General features: G+C 41.8%; 1 protein-coding gene across 1 annotated transcript in view; it reads left to right on the top strand.

Moving 5' to 3' along the window:
- The first annotated feature begins 14,294 nt into the window (after nucleotides 1-14,294).
- LOC100954639 (epididymal protein 13) overlaps nucleotides 14,295-18,879 on the top strand; it is a 31,828-nt gene continuing 27,243 nt past the window's right edge. Inside the window, exon 1 of the mRNA XM_012808544.1 lies at nucleotides 14,295-14,379. Within this exon, the coding sequence (XP_012663998.1) occupies nucleotides 14,295-14,379 (85 nt within the window). The remainder of the gene's footprint in view (nucleotides 14,380-18,879) is intronic.

The following is an 18,879-nucleotide window of genomic DNA, read 5'->3' as shown; positions in this document are numbered from 1 at the left end:
TCATTGTTGTTTGGCGGGCTGGGCTGGATTCGAACCGGCCACCTTAGGTGTATGTGGCTGGCGCCTTAGCCTCTTGAGCCATAGGTCCGAGCCAGAAGGGACATTTCTTAAACTGATAGAGGCCATCTACAGCAAACCTACAGCCAATATTATATTGAATGGAGTAAAATTGAAAACATTTCCTCCACGGATCAGGAACCAGACAAGATTGTCCACTATCTCCACTGCTTTTTAACATTGTAATGGAAGTCTTAGCCACCGAAATCAGGCAAGAGAAGGCAATCAAGGGTATCCATATAGGGTCAGAGGAGATCAAACTTTCACTCTTCTCAAATGATATGATTGTATACCTGGAATACCCCAGGGACTCAACTACAAAACTCTTAGAAGTGATCAAGGAATACAGCAGCATCTCAGGTTAAAAAATCAATACTCACAAATCAGTAGCATTCATATATACCAACAATAGTCAAGCTGAAAAAACATCATGGACTCTATTCCCTTTACAGTAGTGCCAAAGAAAATGAAATATCTGAGAGTGTACCTAACAAAGGACGTGAAAGGTCTCTACAAAGAGAACTATGAAACTCTGAGAAAAGAAATAGCTGGAGATGTCAACAAATGGAAAAACAAACCATGCTTATGGCTGGGAAGAATCAACATTGTTAAAATGTCCATACTACTCAAAGCAATCTACAGATTTAATGCAATCCCCATTAAAGCACCATTGTCATACTTTAAAGATCTGGAAAAACTAGTACTTCATTTTATATGGAAACAGAAAAATCCTCAAATAGCCAAGACATTACTCAGAAATAAAAATAGAATATATCTTTTATCACCATTTCTTTGCAACCATATGCCCAGTAATATATAATATTTGATACTTTTCTTTCTCTTTTTTTTCTTTTTTCTTTTCCTTTTTTTTTTTTTTTTCCAGAAATGGCATCTCACTCTGTTGCTCAGGCTGGAGTGCAGTGACCCAATCATAGCTCACTGTGACCTCCAACTCCTGGGTCCATGCAATCGTCCCTCCTCAGCCTCCAGAGTAGCTGGAACTACAGGCGTGCACCTCTCTTACCCAGCTTTACTTTTTATTTTGTTGTAAATATGGGGGTCTTGCTATGTTGCTCAGGCTCATCATGAACTCCCAGGTTCAAGCAATCCTCCTTCCTCAGCTTCCCCAAGTGCTTGGCCACTTTTCTTTACAACTATAATATATTGCATGATACTCCCATATGTTATTTACCCCATAAATATTTGCTGAATGGATAATTGTGTGTATGTATATCCATAAAGGAAGAATGGATCTTCATTTACTCCTCTGGGAAAGTGTCCATAACAAATTGATAACTGAGTGAAAGAAGCAAGTTACATAACCATAGGCATGATGTGGTCTCATCTGCAGATTAGTAATATATGCACACAAGTGTGTGTGCAAGTGTGTATGTATGTGTGCAGGTGTATAGGGCAGTGTGTACAGATGTAGGCATGTAGGCATATGTGCAGGCATTTGCAGGTATGTGCATGTATATATGTAGGTATGTAGGTGTGTGTGCAGGTATAAATTTAGATGAGTGCAGGTGTATATGTAGGTGTGTGCAGATGTATACAGGTCTGTATGTAGGCATGGGCAGGTATGTATTCAGGTGTATATATAGGTTGTGCAGGTGTATATGTAGGTGTGTGCATCCAAGTATGCATGTAAAAATCTACACCAAACTGTAAACCAGGTTACTGTGAGGAGAACAGAATCAGGGCAGGAAATCTACTTAGAGACTTGGCTTTTTTCCGTGCATTTAAAGCTGCTATCATGGAAACAGGAAAGTTGCTTCCACTTTAGTTAAAAAAACTTTTTTGATGAATATTTAGATAGTGAAAAAATGCACAAAGTTGTGAAACTGCAGGAATATCATATTGAGGCACAGTGGAGGCCACAGCCAGCTGAGAGTATGGGTTGGGGAGGGGAAGACTTTGCCCAGACAGCCCAAGACTAAGGAACTCTGCCCTCAGCTCCTGCTAGCAGGTAAGCTGAAAAGAAAGAAAGAAAAAAAAAAAAACAGAATCAAAAACAGACTCAGTGCTCTCAGGTGGACGATGCCTAATTACATCCCCATGTCACTCTCATACTATTTCAGTGTCAGCTCAAATTAACTTATTCTCAAATCCCTCTTGCTTAGGGCCCGATGCTACTTTTCCCTCTGGCAGCTGCCCGCCTCCCCCCTCACCCCCCATTCAAAAAGCTGTTTTTTCTGCCAGCCCAGAGAGGGATGGAATAAATTGATCATAATTACCCAGGTTACTTGGGCAGATGAAAAACACAAAAGCCATCTTCTTTTAGGATCATTGAAAATGTTGTTAGGATTATTTTAATGAGCTGCCTAGCACACAGCTCAATTTCTACCAGGTGAGATGCTAAATTGACATCAGAAAGTTAACTCTGAAGATCAGGAAAACAATTATTTGTCAATTTTTGGCCTCAAGGGTGACCTGCTTCCTTTCAATGCTTATTTAAAAAATAGTATTATTGCCTATTTCTGGTCCTAGCACAATATACATGTATTTTACATATACTAAATACATTTGGAAAATGCAGAAAAAGGATAATGAAGAATATAGTATGTCACCCATAACCCTACCCCATAGAGATAGTTTTATATATTTAATATTTTAATATTGACTGAGTGCTTGTTTTGGGTGTTTGTGCATGTGTTATATATGTTTACTGTGTATGAATACATATTGCCACACACAATTTTAAAATCTGAACTGTTGGGAGGCATTGAAGAGATTTAAACACAAGAGTGACATCCAAACTTCCTTTAAAGAACCCTATTTCTCAGTTGGAATGGAGACAGGTGTGGGGCAGTCCCTGGCGAATAGGGAGGTCACTGGGACTCAGCCCAGGACATCCAGGTATGTGCTGGTTGTGTACTAAGCTGGGGTCAGGGCCGTGGATAGAGCAGAAGGGAAGTTGAAACATATGGAGAAAACTGAGATGGACAGGCCACAGTAGGTTCTCTGCTATAGACACTGGTGAGGAAAAGCAAATAGGTGGTTTGGGGGCCCTGCTCTGGAAGGGGAACCCAAGGTGAGGAGCAGTTCAGAGGTGGAGATTAAGCACTGGCTGTCTTGGGATGTCCAGAGAGACAGTTGCCGTCAGTGGGACACCTGGGCTCAGGGGTCCAGAGCAGACACCTGGGGCTCCATATCAGCTCTGCAGAGTGCATTAGCCCTGAGGTAGGGTGTGGCAGGAAGAGCTATGGGACTAAAAAATTTGCTGTGAACCTCGGAGGAGGATGCGGAACACTTGCTCCGGGAGGCTATGGACTGCAGCGTCCCTTCTGTGCTGAACGGATCACTGATATGCAGAAAGCAAACACCCACCACTGGTCCTTGGCCCCTCTCAGGCCTGTCTCTTGCTGTCTCCTGCTCTTGGACACAGGCCCAAGGAATCCCTGTATGTCTTTGGCCCCATGCTGCCCCTCGGTGCTGTTCCAAGGGAGTGATGGGTGGGGAGCAGTTTCAGGGCCATCAACCCCATCTTCTCTGTAATACCTGCACAGCTTTGGGCTAGGTCTTCTGTGGCCTTTGGAGCTACTACGGGAAATCAGAGTCTTCCCCTTTAAGGATTTCATAGCCCAGTCGGAGGTGGCAGACACACCAACATACTCGCTATAGTTTTCAAAGACAGTCACAACACTGTCTCCCACCCAGTTTGTCCTGCACATGCCAGGTCCCCTTCAGGAGGTGGGGTCTAGTTTCTTGCCCTTGCATCTGGTCAGAATCAAAATATTTCATATCAGACCCTTCACAGAAAAAGTGTTCTGACCCTTGTTTAGGTCACAATAGGCCCCATGTATCACATCAAAGCTTTTGGGTGTTATCCCATGTGTGACAGTGAGCCAGGAAAGGAGTCTGAGCATGAAGCATGAGCTCATTTTGGGATTACAAAGATCACACTCACAGGAATGGTACCAAAAGCAGGAAAATCCCTCTCTCCACCTATCTTCCACCTTGAATCCTATTTTAACAAGTACTATCTGAGCATCTGGTATGTACCTACACCTTATGCAGATGGGCACAGCAGCCAAGGAGAAAGTAACTGAAGGATTGAGCTTCTCCCTGCGAGATACTATGGGAAGCAGACTGTCTCAGGAAGGATAGAGTTAAACCTTCCAAATCAACCAGGTTTTTGGATTTCAGTGGCAGATATGGACTTTAGCTAGCTTAGCTTAAAAGGGAAATTACCGGCTTGGCGCCTGTGGCTCTACCGGCTAAGGCGCCAGCCACATACACCTGAGCTGGCAGGTTCGAATCCAGCCCGACCCGCCAAACAACAATGACAGCTGCAACCAAAAAATAGCTGGGTGTTGTGGTGGGTGCCTGTAGTCCCAGCTACTTGGGAGGCTGAGGCAGGAGAATCACTTGAGCCCAGGAGTTGGAAGTTGCTGTGAGCTGTAACGCCACAGCACTCTACCCAGAGCGACAGCTTGAGGCTCTGTCTCAAATAAACAAAAAAATAAATAAAAGAGGGAAATTACCAGAAGGAATTGGCAAAGGCAATAGAGGGGACTCCCAGGATTCAAGAGAAGGATAGGGAGCAGGCTTGGCACAGATGGGAACCTAGAAGCCCAGGAGGATTCAATCTTCCCACCTGGAAAGCATGAAATCTGCTTCCTCCAGTCTTGATTTACTCAACTCAGTATTTAAAATGTCAGGTGAGCATTCTGATATGTGACAGAATTTGACTCTGTCACCCTGGGTTATGATTAGGAGACAGGAGGGTTGTCTTTTGCAGTTTTTTTTTTTTGGCCAGGGCTGAGTTTGACTGCCACCTCTGGCATATGGGGCCGGCGCCCTACTCCTTTGAGCCACAGGCGCTGCCCCAGGTGGGTTGTCTTTTGTTGGTAAAAGGAATGATCTGGTGCAGAGAGCTTTTAAGGACCCTGTTTGCTTTCCACTGTGAGAAAGCAAGCAAGTGCGCTAGTTATCTCATCAGGATCACACACAATGGGTCAGGAGTAATTCTGCATGGGGAAATAAGGGTATAGAAGTTTAGCTGCTAAATTTCCCCCTGTCTGGGAGGGGAGGGGTGGTGTGGTGTCTCATGCCTGTAATCCTAGCACTCTTGGAGGCCAAGAAAGGTGGACTGCTTGAGCTCTTGCCCCTGCAAGACCCTGTCTGTACTAAAAATAGAAAAACCACTGTGGTGGGTGCCTGTAGTCCCAACTACTCAGGAGGCTGAAGGAAGAGAATCACCTGAGTCGAAGCTTTGAGGTTGCTGTGAGCTATGACACCATGGCATTCTGGCCTGGGGACAAAGTAAAACTCTTTAAAAAAAAAAAAGTTTCTATCATACCTATATGGGTTATGGATTCAGATCCTACCTCTTCCAATTATTAGCTTTGTGACTTTGGATAGAATTAGCTCATCTGCAGAGTGAATAATAATAATAAAACTCAACTCCTAAATCTGTGACTTAATGCATGCAAAGTGTGTAGAACCGTGCCATGCGCATTGTAAGCAACTAGTAAAGCTTATTCCTCATTAGTACTCTGATTGTTACCACGGATTTACAAAAACAGCATCCAAATTGGGAGGCAGGGCCAGGTCTAGGTCTGCTTCATCCTAGATCTCCTGCTTCTCCTGCAGAGCCATAGCACCTTTCAAGGCCTCAAGTAAGTTAAATGAGATAATATGCCTGAAGTTGCTGGGGCAGGTACCCAACAAGGATGCTCAGTGCCCAGGGCTTTTCCCTTTCTTCCCAAAGAAGCAAGACTTGTTTTCTGCCTGTTTCTTTGGAGATGCCCACATTTAATAGAAGACCAAGTGGATCTAAGAGGGCCCAGGAAAGGAGACAAAGTGGAACGTCCCTGATTCACACTCTCTATCCCCATATATTTTTTTTTTGAGACAGAGTTTAACTCTGTCACCTTGGGTTGAGTGCTGTGACATCATAGCTCATAGCAACCTCAAACTCTTGGGCTGAAGCAAGCCTCTTGCCTTAGCCTCCCAACTAGCTGAGACTGCAGGCATCCACCATAATGCCCAACTAGTTTTTCTATTTTTAGTAGAGATGGGGTCTTGCTCTTGCTCAGGCCAGTCTTGAACTCCTGAATTCCTTGGCCTCACATAGTGCTGGGATTACAGGCATGAGCCACCATGCCCAGCCTATGCTCCCTGTCTTTCTCAATCAGACATCACTCACATTTGTTGGCAATTGGGGCCCTGCCTGTCACACCAACATTGTCCCCCTCACATTCCCACAAGCTTACTCTGCTCCATCCACATAGACCTTCTTTCTGTAAAATTCTTTCTGCTCTTTTCTTCCCTAGGGCCTTTGCATAAGGTGTTCCCTCTGTCCAAGCTACTCTTACCCTAGATCTCAACCAGTAAGATGCAGCCAATACAGTGAGATCTTTCCTGACACTTCTAGCTAGGGTGGCATCTGTGCCCATCACTCTAACATGTGGTCCTGCTTTAGTTTCTCTGCTGTAATGATCAGTATCTGAAATTACATATATTTATACATACAGTAGAACCTCTACAAGTTGACAACCTAAAGGACTGTCACAAACTTATCAACATACGGAAGTGGTCAACATAAAAACTAAGCTTCCTGTATTGATATGTACATGTGGTACATATTGGCCTATGAAAATTAGGTCAACTTAAGTAATGGTCAGTGTAGGAAAGAGATCAACTATAGAGATTCTAATGTATACCATATATATATATGTGTGTGTGTGTATATATATATATATATATATTTGCTAATATTGTTATTTGTCTCCCTGCTGTAGAACAGAAATGCCTTAGGGCCAGAGGAACTGTGTCCCCAGCACTTAGACTTCTTGGTACTCAGAGGAAGCTTTGCATGAATGGTGCCCTCTTCAGCTTCACAGACATTCTATTAAGTGGACAATCTAGTAGGGCTGACAGGTGGCTTTAGTGTTATGGTTTAGAGTAGCACTATGCAATATGGTTAGCCCTAGTACATGTGGCTATTTAAACTTAAGTGAGCTAGAATTCAGCATAATTAGAACTTTATTTCCTCAGTTGCTTCAGCCTCATTTTAAGTGCTCAACAGATACATGTGGTGGCACAGATATAGGACATTCCTGTCCCTGCAGACTGTTCTACTGGACAGGGCTGGTTGAAAACATGCACTGAGGATCCTTACTGGCTTCAAATCCCAGTGCTGCTGGTTACTAGCTGTATAATCTTGTGTTACCCTCATGCCTTCAGGTCTCAGTCCCTTCATCTATGAAATGGGGCTAGTGTAGCTCCTAGCTTATAGGGCTATAAGAGTCCCTGAAGGCAAGGCATTCATAAGAGCATCTGGGATATACTCAATGCCAGAAAGAGTGCCAGATATTGTTGTGATGTCTCCTTTTTACTCCTCAAGAAACTGAGGTACAAAGATGACAAATCATTTGTCCAAGTTCACAGAGCCAGGAGGTTAAGGAGTTGAAGTTTGGCCTAGCACCTTCCTGATTTCATAGTCTGGCTCATTCCCATTACATTTTACCAGTCCCTTCTGGGAAAATCCCTTAAATTTCTAAGTCATTGCTTTCTCATCTAGGAGGGAGTTAGGGACAGGAGACTCCCAGAGACCCTCCATCCAGAAGGAGTGTGAAGGAACTGACCAGAGGACCAGCCAGGCCCCCCAAAATGGGTTGCCTATTCCAAGATCAAGTCAGTGGCTTCATATTCCTTGGAGTTGGAAAAATAAGCCCAGGACAGAGAAGCTCTGGTGTGGCTGAGCAGATTCCACCAGCTGGGGCTGAGGCCTCTGGTGTGGGTGCAACTGTGTGGGAATAATAGCCCCTATGGCAGGGACAGAATGCTCATCCCTCCCACCATAATCAGGCTCTGGGATTGCCCCAGGAGCCACACGGAGGGATTGAACTAATTCCATTAACGCCCCTGTATAGAAAATGGAGAGGCTGACTTGTACAGTCACTGTGCTTATAATTTTTTTATTATGGTTACACAGGATTCTTTTTATTGTTATTTTATGTAATTTGTTAAAATTTTTTTAAAGACAGGATCTCACTACATTATCTATACTGGTCTCAAACTTCTGGACTCAAAGAATCTTCCTGCCTCGGTCTCCCAAAGTATTGGGTTTAGGTGTGAGCCACTGTGCCTAGCTATTTTTATTTTTAGAGATTTTAATATATTTTCCATATTAAATTTTTAAAATTATAGTAAAACTCACATAACATGAAATTAACCATTTTTAAGTGTACAGTTCAGTGGCATTTAGAGCATTCACAAGGTTGTTCAACCATCACCTGTACCTACAGCTAAACCATTTTCGTCATCCTCCATTCTCATTAAGCAGTCATCCCTCTTTCTCTCTCTGCTCCTAGTTCCTGGAAACTAATCTGTTTTCTATCTCCAGGGATTTACCTATTCTGGATATTTGCTATAAATGGAATCATAAAGTTACCTGGTCTTTTGTGTCTGATTGCTTTCATTTAAAATAATGTTTTCAAGTTTCACCCATGTTATAGCATGTGTCAATACTTAACTTCTTTTTATACTTGAACACACCACATTTTGCTTATCTATTCACCTGTTGATGGACATTTGGGCTGTTTTCATCTTACAGTGATTATGAATAGTGTGGCTATGAACATTTGTGTCAGAGATCCATGTCAATCAAAGTCAGGTTCCCCACCCCCTGCAAAAGTTATTGGTTAAGGGGCGGGCACATGATCTAAGCTAGTCCCAGCCTCATTTTTCCCAGATGCAGATGTGATTAGGAAATTGCATAGACTGAGAAACTTCTAGTAGTCATATGGATCCCAGGAGGGAGATCAGCCAGAGGATAAGACCTTTCCACAAAAGTGATGCTAATGAATCCCAGAGAAATCAGGTCAAAGCTTTGGTGGCAGCATGAACTCCTGGATCACACCAGTTCCAAAGCCCACCCTATCTCAGAGAATATGAGTAAAATAGAAACAAAAACATTTTGGTTAAAATTATAACAGACACCACACCCTCTTCAGTGACTTACACCCTGAGGATAAATCCCAAAATGTTTATGATTGAAAGGTCTTTTGACATTTCAGCTCTGCTAATGTTTGCTGTTTTATACCTCTCATGGTTCAGAGAGTTCATCCTCAAAATTTGTGCTTCAACCAAGATGGTTTCTCGCTGCTGTCAGATTCCATTGCAGGTTGAGTCAAAAAGCAAAGAAATAGCTGTTCTGATAATGAGGCTGTCAAGGAAGAATGGAGAATGGAAACTCAGAACCAATCTGAGAAATGCAATTATGTTCCTCTAACCAATCACATGCAACACTGTGCTCCGGTCAGCAGCTTCCTGTTTCCTGGTGCCAAGCCTCCCATCAGAGCACTCTTCCCTTTTCCCACTATGAAGTTTTCCCACTCGCCTGCCTACCTTCAGTCTGTGCCCAACACAAATGATGTCAGTTTACTCTTTATTAGAGAAAGCTCTGCATGAATAGTCTTCACTCATTCTCATTTGGGTTGTTTTTGTTTATTTCTACACCTTGTTTCTTTTCCTCATTTCTACAGTCCTGTAGTACCATGCATGCTCTCCCAGTGAAGATCCCCCTCTCAGCCTAGTCTATAGGATTATTCAGGGGTCCTCTATTGTATATACAATGATCCAGCACATACCAGGGATTGAAGCATAGATAGACAGCACCGTGATGGCAGTGGTAGAAGGGTCCCCTGCAAGAGTGGATATTCCTCGACACCTGCTGTGTCCTCCCAAGAGACCCACCCCAGAGTCCTCTGCATCGAAGCCAGCAGTGTATCATCTTCAAATCTCTCTCTCTCTCTCTAATGTTGCTTCTGTTGTCACATCTTCTCTGATTCTGACTCTTTTGTGTTCCTCTTTCTCTTGTGAGGACTCTTGTGATTACATTGGACTAAATTGGATAATTCAGGATAAGCTTCCATATCAAAAACCTTAACTGAATACTATCTGTAAAGTCCTTTTTGCAATGTAAGGTAGAATATTAACAGATTCTGGGGGTTAGATAGCTTTAGGGTCCATAATCCCACCCACTATGGCATGTGTCTAGTAAGATTTTTAAATGAGTCAAGCTGGGTACAGCAGCATTTCCTTTAAGCCTCAGCTACCCAGAAGGTTAAGGTGGGAGGATCACTTGAGCCCAGGAGTCTGAGCCCATCCTGGGCAACATAGCAAGACCTCATTTCTATTATTTTTAAAAGAATAAATTTAACTGACAAGTTGTATATTTATAACTTAGCACCTAAAGTAACTACTATAAATCTCTAATAGAGAAAAACCTAAAAACTATAGATAAATAAAAATGAAATTCTATGATGTGCACAGGAAGGTAGAAAAAAAGAAAATAGTGAAATGAAAAACAGGAAAAAAGCAGAAAATGAAAAATAAAATGGTAGTTTTTAATTCTAACATATCAATGATTATATCGAATGTAAATGATCTACTTTATTTATAATAGCCCCAAACTGGAGACAACCAAAGTATTCCTCAGTAGGTAAATGATGGCTGGACATGGTAGCTCATCCTATAATCCTAGTGCTTCGGGAGGGCAACGCTGGAGGAGCTCTTGAGGCCAGGAGTTTGAGACCAGCCTGGGCAACATAACAAGACATGATCTCTCTTAAAATTTTTATAAAATTCTTTTCCACACGTGATGGTGCACACCTATAGTCCTAGCTACTTGGGAGGTTGAGACAGAAAGATTTTTTGAGCCCATCCAGGAGTTTGAGACCAGTCTAGGCAACACAGCAAGACATCATCTCTCCAAAAAATTTTTTTAAATTATTATACAGGCATGATGGTGCATACCTGTACTCCTAGCTACTCAAGAGGCTGAGGCAAGAGGATAGCTTGAGCCCAGGAGTTTGAGGTTAGAGTGAGCTATAATTGTGCCACTGCACTCCAGCCTGTGTGATAGGGTGATACCTTGTCTCAAAATATCAGTTTTTAAAAATGAATCAATTTAAATAAAAATGTAAAACCCCCTTGTTTTACAGGTTCAAAAATATCTGCCCAAGGCCACACAGATAGGAAAGGCAGAACCAAAGTCTTTATCTGCCTGCATTAGGTGTGATGTTTTCTTAGGACAGATTTACCAATACCCACTATTTGTCCTATGGATACAGTGAAACAGAGATGTAGAGAAAAAGCATCTCCCCTAGAAGGACCCTTGGTCTTTTAGGGTCCATGTTTGAAGGACAATTCAGCACTGCTCTCCATCAGGGCTGGCTGGGGACCAGCAGAGTGGCCCCAAGTTTTCACACCTCTAACTCTGAGCTTTTACATCATTACCATGGGAAGGATGCAGCAGTTGTGTAGATTCTATGAGAAGATGCACAACTAAGCTTCTAAGAGCATCACCAACATGGAAGTTGTTTAGGAAACGTTAAGAATAGAAGTAGGGCCTGTGGCTCAAGTGGCTAAGGCATCAGCCACATACACCGGAGTTGGCAGGTTTGAATCCAGTCTGGCCCGCCAAACAACAATGATGGTGGCAACCAAAAATTAGCCGGGCATTGTGGCAGGCACCTGTAGTCCCAGCTACTTGGGAGGTGGAGGCGAGAGAATTGCTTGAGCCCAAGAGCTGGAGCTTGCTGTGAGCTGTGATGCTACGGCACTCCACCCAGGGTGACAGCTTGAGGCTCTGTCTCAAAAAAAAAAAAAAAAAAAGAATAGAAGTAGGAATCTGTAGTAAGATGAATTGTGGGGTAACATGCCCCCAAGAGGCAGCACAGTGATAGGGTTACAATCGGGCTCCAAAGCCAGACTTCAGGAGTGTGAAGCCCAGCTCTAACTCTTAACAGCCACAAAAGCTTAAACAAGTGACTATATCCCTCTCTGCCTCTGTTTATCCTTCTGGAAATTGGGGAGTAGAGTAGTGCCTGCCTCATGAGATTGCAGTGAGGGAAAAATGAGCTAATTCAATGAGAAGTACTTAGAACTGTGATTGGCACATAGTAAGCACTGAATAAATGCTGGTTGTTCATGTTACAGTGTCCAGGCAACTCAATGACATGCCACCATTAAAACTGTGATGTGAGGCTGGCACCTGCGGCTCAGTGGGTAGGGTGCGAACTCCATATATCGAGGGTTTGGCCATGGCAGGTTCAAACCTGGCCATGGTCAAACTGCAACAAAAAAATAGCCGGATGTTGTGGCAGGCTCCTGTGGTCCCAGCTACTTGGGAGGCTGAGGCAAGAGAATCGCAATCGACTAAGCCCAGGAGTTGGAGGTTGCTGTGAGCTGTGTGATGCCATGGCACTCTACCAAGGGCAATAAAGTGAGACTCTGTCTCTACAAAAAAAAAAAAAAGACTATGATGTAGAAGAACATTTCGATATTAACAGACCATGCATGAAGTAATAAAGTACAAAATAATATCTCTGATATCCCTTATTTGTAAACATTTTATAATAAATGTACAAAAATATAAAAGACTAGAAGGAAAGATTTCACACCTTGGGAACACTTGTTCCTGATTTATTGACATGATATTAGTCTTTTCTGTACTCTTAATTTTCTGCAATAAATATGGTTGCTTTTTAAAAAATAATAGCTTCTTTTTTAGAGCAATTTTAGGTTCACAGAAAAACTGAGCAGAAAGCACAGTGCTCTCATATGCCTTCCCACACAGCCTTCCTACTGTGACATCTCACATCAGTGTGGTGTGCTTTTACAATTGATGGGTTAATGTTAATATGTTATTAGTAACTAACGTCCATAGTTTCCATGAGGGTTTATGCAGTGTTGTCCAGTTCTAGGACTTTGACAAATACATAATTCATGTATCAACCACTATAGTAGCATACAGAAGAGTTTTCACTACCCTCAAAGTCCACTCCATCTATTTATAATAAGCTTTGCTTTTATGATAAGAAAAAAAAAAGTAAAAGTTGGCTTGGCACCCATAGCTCAGTGGCCAGGGCACCAGCCACATACACTGAGGCTGGCGTGTTTGAACCCAGCTTGAGCCTGCTAAACAACAATGATAACTGCAACAAAAAAATAGCCAGGTGTTGTGGCAGGCACCTGTAGTCCCAGCTACTTGGGAAGCTGAGGCAGGAGAATCAGTTAAGCCCAAGAGTTTGAGGTTACCGTGAGCCATGATGCCAGGGTACTCTACTGAGGGCAACATAGTGAGACTCTGTCTCAAAAAAAAAAAAAAGTAAAAGTTATGCTTACAACACTTTGTAGCCAATGAATATTCAAAGCCTTGGAGAAATTTTCAGAGCACATTGTGCATAGATAATAAAGTAGTTTAAATACTTGATCCATGAAGTAATCACATCTTAAGATACCTATGCATGTGTTAGGTATCACATATATGCATATATTAAGTGTTTGTATATATATGACGTACACATACTGTGTATTGTATTCTTATTATATATATATATACACAGGGAATATGTGCTGTTCTATGTGCTCTACAGGTATAAATGAAATTAATTTTTTCAACAACCCTATGAGATTGGAAATAACATTATCTGAATTTTATAGATGAGGAACCACTGAGCTTTTCAGTGGTTAAGTGACTTCTCAGAGCACATGGTTAGTCAGTGCTAGAGATGGGTATAAATGTAGACCCCTTAGAAGGGAATACACAGAAAACTGCGAAAATAATACTTTGAGTAAAAGTAGGATAGATGTTGTTTCCTTTCTTGCTTTGTTTTATTTCTGAAATGTATAATTTTTCTAGGACAGTAGCTCACAAACATTTTCTATCAAGGGTCAGGTAGCAAATATTTTAGGCTTTGTGGGTCATAAAGTCCCTGGCATTGCTGCTCAACTTTGCTTTGTCACCTGAAAGCAGCTACCCGTAATACATAAATGCATTGGTGTGTCAATGTGCCAATGAAATTTTGTTTGCAGACTGCTTGAATTCACAATCTGTGTAATTTTCACATCATAAATTTTTTTCTTTAGTCTTCCCCCCTCCCACCATTAAAAAATGTAAAAATCACTCATAGCTCATGGGCCCTATAAAAGGAGGATTTGAGCCATGCTCAGCATAAAAGTGTGTCCTCAAGTGTTGCTTTAATATAAATCAGCAGGTGTCTATGGGAAGAAGCAGCTTCACACCAGAGTGGGTAACATGAGCACAGCCTCCAGGCAGGTGGCTGACGTGGGAGCAGCTCTGGACACCTGCTAGCCACGGGGCAGGCTGGAGGGCATGTGTGGGCAGTTAGTTTTGTCCTTGGAGCCCCAGAGGGTGCTGTGGCCAGAGTTCTACTTCTCCCAGGAGAACAACATCTAGGCAGAGTCCCAGCCTCACTATGTACAGATCAGAGCCATTTCTGAAGATGTCCCTGTGGGTGCTGCTTTTCCTGGGATTGGCGGAAGCTTGCATTCCTCGGGAGGGTAATGCTGTCCCCATGTCTTGTCTCCCCAACGTTCCTTCTTAGATGTGGGGGGCTCTGTGGGATGGCTTCAGATCGAGCCTCCTGAAGTCTAATCAGACTCCTTCATGCTTCATGTTAGACATTCTCTTTTTCATAGCAGAGATGGTGGGGTGGAAGAGTCCCCAGTTGGAATCCCTGCTCTTAGAGATAGACAACTTGTGTTTGCATCCTGGGTTTTACCACTGACTCTTCAGGACTTTGGGGAAGAGACATTGTCTCTCTGAGCCTTGCTGTCCCCATCTAACGGGAGTCACAAGAATCTCCAATTCATGAGGCTGTTGTATGTTATTGGTGAGGTTAAGTTTGTGTAGTAGCAGGGAGTTAATGTCACTGTGGTTAGAGAAAGCTGGTGAGACTCCAGACCTTTGCAATGTAAAGAATGCCCTGGGGAAAGTCTTGTCACAATACTGAGTTCCTGTTTCCTAGTTTGCTCCACAAATGTTTGTTTCTGTTCCTTCCACATGCTCTATGGAAACAAATAAACAAAAGCATATTCCAGTGTGGGGATTAAGGGAAGGCCTCTCAGGAAAAGAGACCTCAACAAGGTTTAGGAGCCAGCCAGACAAAGGGAATTGCATATGCAAAGGTCCTGGGGCAGCTGGCACTGAGTCCCTTCAAGGATCTGAGAGGAGGCAGTATGTCAGGAACATGGTGCACACAAAGAGGGCATGGTAGGTGGGGATTGTTACAAATAAGAATGGGAAAGGGGCAGAAGCCAGAAAATACAGGGTCTTGTGGGTGATATGAAGGATTTTGGATGTTATCAAACAGGAAGCTGTTTGAGGGGTTTTGGCCAAGGAGTGTCATGTTTATGGGACTGTGTGTGCTTGTGTGTATGTATAGATGTGTATATTTAAACCATCATTGCTAGCCCTGAGGAAAGAATGGATTAGGTCAGAATAAGAGTAGAAGCAAAGACACAAGTTAGGTCAATGTTTCAGTCATCAGAGTCAGGATGGGGATAAGTGGAAAAGGATGAGATAGTGAAAAGCAAGAGTCATGGGACTGGGAGATAGATCAGGTGCTAGGATTGGGGATACAGAGGACTGAAGAAAGATTATACAAAATTTACAACTGGGTGATTGCGGCTGCCCTTAACTGAGATGGGAAAGCTCTTGCATAGCAACAGATTTTTTAAAACCTGTATTTTGAAATCATTTTAGATTTATAGAACAATAAAAAAAAAGAGTTAGAGTTTCTTGATATTCTTTGCCAGTCCCTTCCAATGTTACCTAATCACAGCACAGCAAACAAAACCAAGACCTAACACCATTACAAAACTACTGAAGAAATTACAGACCTCCTTCAAATTTCAGTAATGTTTCCACTAACAGAGAAAATGATCTCATTCAAGGATCCACTGCACACCCCCACATTGTGTTCTGTTATTCCATCTCCCGTAGTCCTGTGACTTGACCTTAGACCTGGTGATCCAGATTGGTCAATCTTTGTCTTCATGACTTGAGACATTCAAAGAGCTCTGATCAGTTGTTCTACAGAACATCTTCATTTAGGTTGGTCTGGAGTTGTCTCATGACTAGATTGAGGTTCTGCATGTGGGGCAGGAACAAACACAAATAGTGTGAGGTTCTTCTCTGCAGATTACACCAGAGGTCACAAGATGTTGATGTATCTCATTGCCCCTGATGATTTGGGTCTAATCACTTGAGTAAGGAGTGTCTTCCAGCTCTCTTCACTGTGAAGCTATTTCCCCTTTGTAATGAATAAATGTTCTCAAGAAGATACTTTGAGATTATGTAAATATTCTATTTCTCCTCCAGCATTTCTCCAATAATTTTAGCATCTTCCTGTGGATTTTACTTGTAGAAATAATTACTGTCGTGTTTCTCCAATGGTGACTTTCTACTCCCCTTAGTCCTTCTACAGGTATTAATTGAAATTCTTCTGTAAGGAAGAAATGACTCTCCTCCATTTATTTATTCAAGTAGTATATTTATATCAGCATGAATTCAGAGATATTTATTAAATTAACAGATTATTTTTTGATGGGTAGAAGAATGATGACCACAAATTCTATTTTGGACAGAACAAATTGAGTTTGAAGTGCCTATAAGATAATCAAGACATTCATAGGTTGAAAGTTCATGAGAATGGGGTTTGGAATGTCTTGTTTACTCCTGTACCTGCATCTTTCTTCCCAGGAAGCCTTATAAACACCTGCAGAACAGGGACTGAGTCCAATTTATCTGTGTCCCTAGCACCAAACATAGGCCAGTGCCCACAGTGTGTATATATATATATATATGTAGAGAGAGAGAGAGAGAGAGAGAGAGAGAGTGAATATTGGTTGGATGGAGAATGGATGGATGATCAAGTAGATGAATGGATGGGTCAATGGATGAATGGATAGGTGGATAGATGAATGGCTGGATGGATGGATGAGTAATGGATATATGCATAGATAGATGGATGGGTGGATGGATGAACCCAAGTAACTTTAATGATTCAAGCAGTGTGTGGATTAACTAGTCTCCTCGGACATGTTAAGCTCTGGTTTTCTTGGTTATTGCAGTGATCTGAGTCTAATGCTAAATTCTTTCCCTACTCCCTGCTCTCTGATCCTGTTGTGATCCTGATGGCTGATGCTTTTGCTCCCAGTTGCAACTGCAGAAAAAAGTAAGAACTGTGAGAAACCCAACTTTATATTTCCATGCCTAGCCAGTCTCAGACTCCTTTGGATTTTAAGACACCTCTGAGAATTCTGGGTCAGGGTAAGACTTGGGTACATGTTGTGGGTCAGGGCATAACTAGCAAGAGTAGGCTGCCACCATTTTTGTCTTATCTCAATACTCACAACCAAAGGATTTGCCCTCCTCCATCCTTTTTTCTGGGAAAGGAGGTTCAAAGGGAGGATAGAGAGCTCTTATCAGGGAAGAAAGATGGAAGGAGATCTCCACTGGAACAACCCCTTGACCCACTTCATGCTAGCTGGTTGTTCATAAACTTTATGGTCTCAGGGTGTCTGAATGCTTCTTAAAATTATTAATAATTTGAAATTTTAAAAAAGGAAATACATATTGAAGATTGGATTATCTCTATTAATATTTACCTAATTATAAATTTAACACTTTTAAATTATAAAATATTTATTTATACAGATGACTAATAAGCACACAAAAAGATTATCAACATCATTATCCATTAGGAAAATGCTGTCAAAACCATAGTGAGAAACCAATTCACACTAGGTTGATTATATTCTGAAAAATAGATGTAACAAGTATCAGCCAGGATGTGAATTAATTAGTACCCTCAAATACTGTTGGTGGAATGGAAAATGATGCCACTGCTTTGTAAAATAATCTGACAGTTCTTCAAAAGGTTGGACACTGAATGACTCAGCAATTACACTCCTAGATATTTGCCCAGGATGAATGCAAATGTCAGTTCACACAACAACTTGTACACAAATGTTTAAAGCATCACTGACCTCTGCATACAATGGAATGTTATTCAGCCATAAAAAGGAATGAGGTACTAACACATGCAATTAACATGTATAAACTTTGAAAACATGATGCTGAGTGAGAAATTCCACTCATATAAGACTACATATTATCTAGTTTCACTTATTGTATGTGAAATATCCATAAAAGGCAAATCTAGAGACAGAGTATTGCCAGGAGCTGAAGCCTGGAATGACTCAGGGACAACTGCTAAAAGGGATGTTAAGTTTATTTTTGGCAAGATGAAATGCTCTGAAATTGGTGTGGTGATGATAGCACAAGTCCGAATGTTCTAAAAACCATTGAAATGGCTGAATTGCATGGTATGTAAATTACACCTCCATAAAGCTATCATTAAAAGATTTATTCCTTGAAAAAAAAAGGATAATAAACACACAACATGTTAACCTAAATAAAATATTTTGATAGAATGATCAAAATACTTAGTGTAAAAAGAGAGATGTCATTTTATGTTTTTGCAAATCCCCCCAGTGTCTGGCTTAATAAAACACAGCTGGACTCTCATTCCTGCTTCCCCATCCAGGCTGATGCTACGACATGCAAGTCCAACATCACATAGAGAGTCAGTTGGAAAAGGGAAGATCATGCAGGTCCTCTGTTTTAGCTGGGGCTCTCCAGAGAGACATAACCAAGAGGATATAGATACAGATACACATTAGATATAGATTAGATACAGATATAGATGACATATGAGGGGAGATTTAGTAGGAGAATTGGTTCACTCCATGTGGAATCTGCAAGCTGGAGACTCAGGGAATCTCACAGCATGTCTCAGTCTGAACCCAAAGGCCTCAGAACCAGGATGACTGATAGTGTAACTCTTCATCCAAAGCCAAAGGTCTCCTCCAAAACTTAACTACTAATACATGATGATTGGTTGGAAGCCTTACCGACTAATAATATAAACAGTCAATTACACGTACTGACCTTGCATATATAGCCATAAGATTAACTTCTTTTTTTTTTTTTTT

Source organism: Otolemur garnettii, unplaced genomic scaffold, assembly GCF_000181295.1.
Source record: "Otolemur garnettii isolate 467f Iridium unplaced genomic scaffold, OtoGar3 scaffold00091, whole genome shotgun sequence".
NCBI lineage: Eukaryota > Metazoa > Chordata > Mammalia > Primates > Galagidae > Otolemur > Otolemur garnettii.
This window is presented reverse-complemented; position numbering and strand designations above follow the sequence as displayed.